The 7,445-nt window shown below is 42.3% G+C and overlaps 2 protein-coding genes across 3 annotated transcripts; one reads left to right on the top strand and one right to left on the bottom strand.

The window, feature by feature from the left end:
* Window positions 1–2,370, bottom strand: tmem177 (transmembrane protein 177). Of its 2 annotated transcripts, none has more exons than XM_062403371.1 (3): window positions 2,287–2,370; window positions 1,235–1,495; window positions 1–918 (listed from the first exon to the last, which is right to left on the bottom strand). In XM_062403371.1, exons 2-3 carry the CDS (start codon window positions 1,433–1,435, stop codon window positions 187–189), a joined length of 933 nt encoding a protein of 310 aa, XP_062259355.1. In that variant the 5' UTR covers window positions 1,436–1,495; window positions 2,287–2,370; the 3' UTR covers window positions 1–186. The 2 variants fall into 2 exon arrangements, with proteins under 2 accessions (XP_062259355.1, XP_062259356.1); XM_062403372.1 differs by having other exon boundaries at window positions 2,210–2,295.
* A 1,645-nt stretch (window positions 2,371–4,015) lies between these two features.
* On the top strand, window positions 4,016–4,975 carry LOC133967726 (serine/threonine-protein kinase pim-2-like). The gene is made up of 4 exons (XM_062403354.1): window positions 4,016–4,044; window positions 4,158–4,335; window positions 4,455–4,628; window positions 4,755–4,975. The coding sequence occupies exons 2-4, from the start codon at window positions 4,164–4,166 to the stop codon at window positions 4,886–4,888; spliced, it is 480 nt and encodes a 159-aa protein (XP_062259338.1). The 5' UTR covers window positions 4,016–4,044; window positions 4,158–4,163; the 3' UTR covers window positions 4,889–4,975.
* The last annotated feature ends 2,470 nt before the right edge of the window (window positions 4,976–7,445 follow it).

Here is a 7,445-nt window from a genome sequence, read left to right as displayed (position 1 = left end):
GAGAAGCATAATAATTTATTTCGCCTGTTTGTTACTTCTAAAAAGAGCAAAGAATCTCCTGTAGGTCTCTAGAGTCTATTCAGAGACATTTACAATTCACATTAATCAATACAGTTGTTCCTGTGAGCCCTGCAGACATTGATTTTAATTCTAATCACAACAGCCCTCCCCCACTTCTGTCTCTTTTCAAACTTTGTCCTTGTTGAGCAGAGTGAGGATCCCTTCCCTCCGCGATGTGTACGATGTGTGTTTCAGCTTATGGAGGTGAGCAGGAAACAAGTTTCCACTGGAAGCATACATCTCCTCTCCCTTCTGACCCATCAGGGTGCGCAACGTTTTGTTTCTGCACAGAATCTTATCATAAAACTCGACCCCTCCTTTGGCATAATCATGTGACAAACTGGCTGCACGTCTGTCTGAGCTGTAGTCGATCCACTGGTTGACAGCATCCGAGGTGAGGAGGTAAGACACGGCACCGAGGCTGAGCGCCAGAACATTCGCGGCGCCGCGAAACAGCAGAGGCCCGGCGTGGAGCCCGAACACCTGCTTCAGAAGGACACTGTACACCCAAACCCCGGCCAGGCAGAGCGGGGCCACAGCAGCATTCAGAACAGGTCCTCCGGCCTGCAAACGGGCCACCTCCCGTGCCATGGCAAACTTCTGTGCTTCAGGGGAAAACACCAGTGCCCCTTTTAGCGCAGAGCCGGTGTCACTGCTCCAGTCCACCGTTTCGCCGTTGATGAAAATGCTGCGGTTGGTGATGCCACTTAAGTCATCGGCGGTGCTGTTGAAGTTTGCTGGGATGCCAATCTGTGCCCCTGCAGGGAGCCAAGGGACACCGGCACCCACAGGATGGAACCCAAAGGAGGCGAAGGGGGAAAAGTTCTTCGTTGAGCTGATACCATAATCCTTCAACACCTACGGATGACAAGTACATTGAAATGCCACTGCAATTGTGATAATCTGCTTTACTCCCTAACCCCGAATCCCATTGATGCCCAATGAAATAGTAATTTAAAGTCTTTTGTAAGTTAACTATGAACCATCTGGTTGCAACTGTCTCTATTCATTTTCCCTTACAAACTATATGACTGTTGCAAATGTTATGAATTAGTACAAACAAACAGACATTGTGCTCTGAATTTTAGATCTTTTTCAAAGTCTGTAAATCATTTTACAAATCTAATCAAAATGACAAAAAGCTCAATAAATTATACAAACACACACACTGTACCTGCTGGAAAACCCCCTCCAGCCTTTCCGACAGTGTGACTGGCTCTCCTTTGTACCAGGCCTGGTACAGCGGACGGTAGGACTTGTCAGGGAAGACATGGTACAACATATTGGCTGCAAACACCCCCCCACAGCTCACCACGAGCAGCGGGGTGCGGTACTTCTGAAGAAGCACCGTGTACTTGAGGAACTGGGACGCCATGTCACGATTCTGTCCTTGTTAAACGTAACTTAGGTGATTCATGAATTCAGTAGGCAGGATCTGTGAAGAAGGAAGAGAGTCAATCCTGAGTGAGCCAGGAAATCAGCTCCCAATAGAAACATGACATTCAACACAACTCCCTCACTTTCAAAGTGGATAGATCAATCCTACAGCAGAACGAATCTGGCCATAAGGGTCTCATACGACCTCATCCTGTAGTTTGAGTGATCAAATCTCATGATGCACTCAGACTTAAACTTTGAAATCACTTTTAAATCAGATCCCTCAGGATGAATGTTAGTCCCCCAGGTCTGATCAGGGGCTAATCAGTCTATCAGGAAACTCCAGGCAGGGATGTGAACCCTGGTCATCCTGTGGAAGAAACCTTTTCTTTTCACATCTTGGCCTCAGTAACATCACCTTCATCACTACATATTTATCATCATATTCAGAAGTGAACACAACAGTCCGCTGCCATCATGCCTTCAAGGTTAACAGCAACAGTGACACCAGATGGGGAGAGAACACATGTAACCGGCTGTGACAGCTCAGTCCAGTTATACAACTCACACATGTTGAACTGTAAAGGTTGGAACCGTGGAGTCTCCTCCTAGCTGAACATGTCAGTCACTAGGTTAAGCCACTAATCATCGCTAAAACACACGGAAATCAAAATAAATAAACATGAAGTTGATAAATGCAGCGTGTCGTGTTTTCTACGTTAGCTAACGACGCTAAACCACACCGCTGTTGATCTCATCTTTATCTCACTACCTGGATTAGCAGTAAGGGATTCGAACATTAGAGCGTTCACTGTGTCCACGGGCAGAAGTTTCCTTCTAAACACTCACATGTTGTGGACATCCTCACAAGGGCAGCTGCAGCTCTGCTCCACACAGTGGCACCTGCCGTAAAGCAATTTAGCTGCCGTAACGAGGGTTGCACAACCGTTTTACGACAGTGCTCGTTTAAAGCCATATACAGATTGGATAAATGTTTTAATTCTTTATTTGAATTCTATCCCTTAATCGTTTCGAATCATTTTCATTATCTGATGGTCATTTTTAAGTTTTATTCAATTGAATCTTTTTTTGCATCATTCAAATATTCAAAATACAAAGAATATAAACATGATTAATTAAAAGTTAGTAAAGTGTTTCACGTTGACAACAACCATATCTAACATTCAAAAATGAAAAACACTTCATTCTCATTGGAGCAAAATGTAGTTGACTTCGAAGTCAATCTCACAGAATTCGGAACCTTAGAACAGAATGTTCACCGAGTATAAGATCAGATCAAAGCCAACTGCCACTCAGTCCCACTCAAGATTTCAATAGAGCGAGACACAGTTTGTGAATATTGTCAGTTGGATATTTTCTCAATCAGTATCGATTAAGATAACCCGATCTCAAACGAGGTTAGTTTTCTGGTCTCTAAAAATTCAAATTCCAAGAATCGAAGGGTGACAAGCTCCAAAGGGAAGGCCTGCAGGGAAGAGGAGTCTCCCAGAAAAAGGAAGAGGGGCTCCTGCCATCCTCCTGAGGTGGCCGGGAGACCTGCAAAGGCCACAAAGAGAAAGGCCGGCACAGAGACAGAGACTCCCAGCAGGAGGAAGAGGGGCCACGACCATGCAACTGACCCTTCCCGAAGTCCCAGAGGCACATCATCCTCCAATGGCAAGAGCAGATTCTCTATCCTCTTCGGCCACAAGAGCAGAGGCAAGTTGTGAGAGAAAGAAAATAACTGTGCTCCTGTTTGCATGAGGCAAGATCCTGACAGATAATACTGTGTAGTTTGGATCAGTGTTAAAGTTAGGGTTAGTGCAGTAGACTGTGGTTGTTTGAGCATTCCCGTGTATCGACTTTCAGCTGAGTCTGATTGTGATGATGTGATCTATGATGGTTTTAAAAAATGCACTTTACCAAATGAGGGGAATGATTCAATGTATTTTCACATTTATCACAACTATAAACGTGTGTTTGTGTTTTGCTGTGTAGCTGACTTCCATGACCAGATGCTTTACCAGCTTGGTGAAGGAGGCTTCGGATCAGTCTACGCTGGCCGAAGAAGATCAGATTTTCTACCGGTACGTGGAATCCTACCTGTTTTCACATTGCACTTATTCAAGTGCTGATATTTAAGCTGAAGTATGATTCTGTCCTGCAGGTGGCGATCAAATGCATGCCCAAACGAAGTGTGAAGATTGGAACATTTGTGAGTAACTTGATCAGATTCCTCATTCTATATTTTAGTTTTTCTTCTGTTGTTGTTGATGAGGACAACACACCTACTCAGCCACACGTACACAACCACTAATATAGTGTATTGTTTTCCATCAGGTCTTCAATGGGAAGAAACATCAAATCCCCTTGGAGGTGCTCATCATGATGACAGGAGCAGGCCCAGCAGGCTTGGTGGGCAAATCTGCAGTGGTACAGTTCAAAGATTGGTACGATCTGGGCGAGGAGGTTTTCCGGGTGATGGAGAGACCAATCCCCTCCGTCGACCTGATTTTCACTTTTCTGGAAATCTACTCTTAGAGGGTTCTTTAATTAAAAATAATATTTTAATAACAGTTCTATCGTTTCTTGAGCACTGATCTCCAGGTTACTACATCGAGCATGTTGGATGAAAAGCTGCGACATTGACATTAATCAGAGTAACTTCAGTCCCTTCTTCACCACTCCAACTCATCGGTGTCTCTGTATCCCTGTTTCAGATCATCATGAAGCAGCTGGTGGAGGCAGCCATAGACATGCACGCCAGGAAAATGTTCCATCAGGACCTGAAACTGGAAAACATCCTGATCCAAACCACCTCTGATGGGCCTCGAGTGCGGATCATAGATTTCGGATGTGCCTCTTATGCAAAAGACGATCCTTACCGCTGCTTCGCGGGTACGGTTCTGCTCCTGCTCTTCATTCGTCTGTTGATCTGTGGAGCGATGGCTTTCACTGAAATCTCAGGCCGCTCCTCATCCTGTGTTTCTCTCTGTCTCCTTCTGTGTTGCTTACAGGAACCTTTCAGTATGCTCCTCCAGAGGTTTTTCTAACTCAGATTTTCGAGGCCGTCCCCACCCCAGTCTGGCAGTTGGGTGCTCTGCTGTTCAATTTGGTGAATGGAAGCGTGCAATTTGACACATGTGACTTCATCTGCAGTGAGATGCAACTCAACAACAACCTGTCCGAAGGTAAAATCCCACTAGCTGTGTTTTGGTATTATTAGTGAGCAGTGATAGTGTTCCCTTCATGTCGCAGTAGATCACTGCAGATTCCAGACTAATCCTCCCTTTCTCTTCTGTGGTCTCTCTCCTCAGAGTGCCGGGATCTGCTGAGCATGTGTCTGGCTGCACGTCCTGACAAACGTGCAACACTGGAGCAGATCCAGCAGAACCCCTGGTTGTCATGTTCCTGTGTGAACTGTGACAAATTAATCATTTATAACTTATAACCGCTTCATTTTTTTTGTAATATTTCTACCATAGGAACCTTACAGTCATGTGTCAGATTGTTTTGCCTTATAATAGGTCTATCCTGTGCCAACTAAATATGTTAAATAATGAATATAACTAATCTTTTGTCATAAACATGAATAAAGTTTGTGAAACTAAGAAAAGTTTGAGATGTTTTGTACCTTTAAAACCTTTCTCATGTGTCTTGACTCAGGCCCATTTAAATGTACAAAACCAGCGTTGTGTTTTATGACCATTTACAAAATAAATTTCTTGCCTAATGATGCATTGGCTTTGACGTATGATGATATTTTCTGGCTCACAAGTACGACATTGAGATTATTCACGTGCTCAACCGTGTTCAGAGGTGATGGGGTCATTTTCCACTGACGGGTATACGAGCCTCATGCACACACTGACTTTGCAGGGTGAGTTTTGTTTTTCATGGCTTTGAAAAGTCATTCCCAAGGTCATGAGCAGGGCCATACACAGACATTTGGGGAGGCAGATGCTCAAGTGAAAAAAAGGACACCTCTCTCCTGATTACTTGCTGAATTAAAGCAGTGCATGTTTAAATTATACATACATTTTTATTCAAGGACCCATATACACAAAAAATATTTGTAAGATAAATAATATATATATATATATGGGAACAATCTTAAGAGAACTTTCCCTGGAAGGCGAGAGGGACTTCCAAGAAGACATCCAGTTTATTAGATATCTTATAAATTAAGCTCTAAAGGAAGCAGTTTCTGCGATAGTGTCAAACCATTATTGATTATTTGGAGGTTCATTCCTTTTCAGATATCTTAAAATGACCCGCTTGGTGTTTTGCAACTTATGCAACTTTTGCAACAAATATTTAGTGCTCACACCATCACCTCTAGCTCTGGATTTTTCAAGTGCACAGTGCTACCTCTTAAAGGCTGTATCATACAGATGTTTGCAGGAGCATCAGTCAGTCTAGTTGTTGTCATCTCAATAGATGTTGTCATTTAAAAAGCAAAATTAAATGTCCTATCAATCAATCAAAAATTATACCACACAGCCCAGATAGATGAAGTTTGGAAGTTCCCTGAGCCGTCAGATGCAATTTTAACATCCAAAAGCTTGTTCGTTTTGGATTTTAGTTGATTACCAACTCTCATTGGAAAGTTGTAGATACAGTTTTGTACCTGAATCACTGAAAAGAGCAGTGACTAATGCAGGAACCTGGATTCATAACAAATGCTTTCCATCAGTAGTGTCAAACCCATTTAAAAATAATTGGTCTATTTCACTTTGAGAAGGAAGAAGAACATACTGCTGTTGTTCAGAGTTTTGGTTAATGATGACAACTTTTAACAATGGATTTGGGGTCATTCTGAGAACAGCCTCAAAGACATTTCTCTCAGAGTACAGTTCCATTTTCTTCATTCCAGTAAAAGAAATAAATAATTATGATGCATTATTTAGCAGATTGCTATTGAGCAACAATGTAGTCTGCTGGTATAACACTGTACAAAACGATGTGATGGCGCACTGCCAGTCCAACTTCTCCATTTTCAAACAGAACATGCATCATAACTTTTTCTCTTGAGACAAAGGTGAACTTTTACCTGCAAAGTTTAACAAGCCAAACCTCACAGAAAGCAACAAAACCCTTTTGCAAATTCATGTAATGCAGATTACTGTCATCTTTATTTGTTGGAGTCAGGGGCTACAGCTTCATGAAGACATGAAGCTGTAGCCTTCACGCATTTGTAAATTGTATGGAAAATGTGGAATTCAGCTCTCACAACCATGAATAATTAGTAATTTATTCATCAGTGTCTTTATTTATTAACTTATTATTCTACACGATGGAAACCAAATCAACTGCATTGTGGCCAACAGTGAATATAGGGGGTGAAAAAATGTCACTAAAATCATCTTTAAAATCAGACTAAAATGGTCACGGTGGTGACATGGCTGCACACGCTCCACTGGTGGAGGGGGAAGTGAGAGTTGTGCTGTTGCTTAAGACACTTGTGACATGACAGTGTCATTATCTTTGATCTTCTCACTGCATGTACACTTTAATAACAGTAATTTGAATCTAGTGCTTAAACAATAAAATGTTTAGTAGTTGGAAGGTGTACAACATCAACAAAACCAAAAACACGTTTTATCCTCCTGAACCCTGATCACCCTCAGAAGGCATTGTACTCCTGTCTGACAGAGTTTTACCCTCTGTCTCTACAAATATGAAAAGTGATGAGCTTTTAATATGCACACAGAACAAATATTTACATTCTCCTCACATAAAACCTAAATATTAGTAAAGTGATCTATATATCAACAGCCGAGTGGTGTTATAACACTAATACCCTTGTACATGTAGGGATAAGCTCTAACTAGGACACTAGCTATAACAGTCATCATAGTAAAGACTGATTGGGTAAAACGGAAAAATTTAACACTTTTTACAGTGTGTGTGCTTCCAAGCATGTGTGTGTGTGTGTGTGAGTGTGTGTCGGTGTGTGTGTGTGTGTGTGTGTGTGTGTGTGTGTGTGTGTGTGTGTGTGCATATGT

Source organism: Platichthys flesus, chromosome 13 (assembly GCF_949316205.1).
Source record: "Platichthys flesus chromosome 13, fPlaFle2.1, whole genome shotgun sequence".
NCBI lineage: Eukaryota > Metazoa > Chordata > Actinopteri > Pleuronectiformes > Pleuronectidae > Platichthys > Platichthys flesus.
The sequence above is the reverse complement of the archived record's forward strand: the minus strand, read 5'-3'. Positions and strand labels throughout refer to the sequence as shown.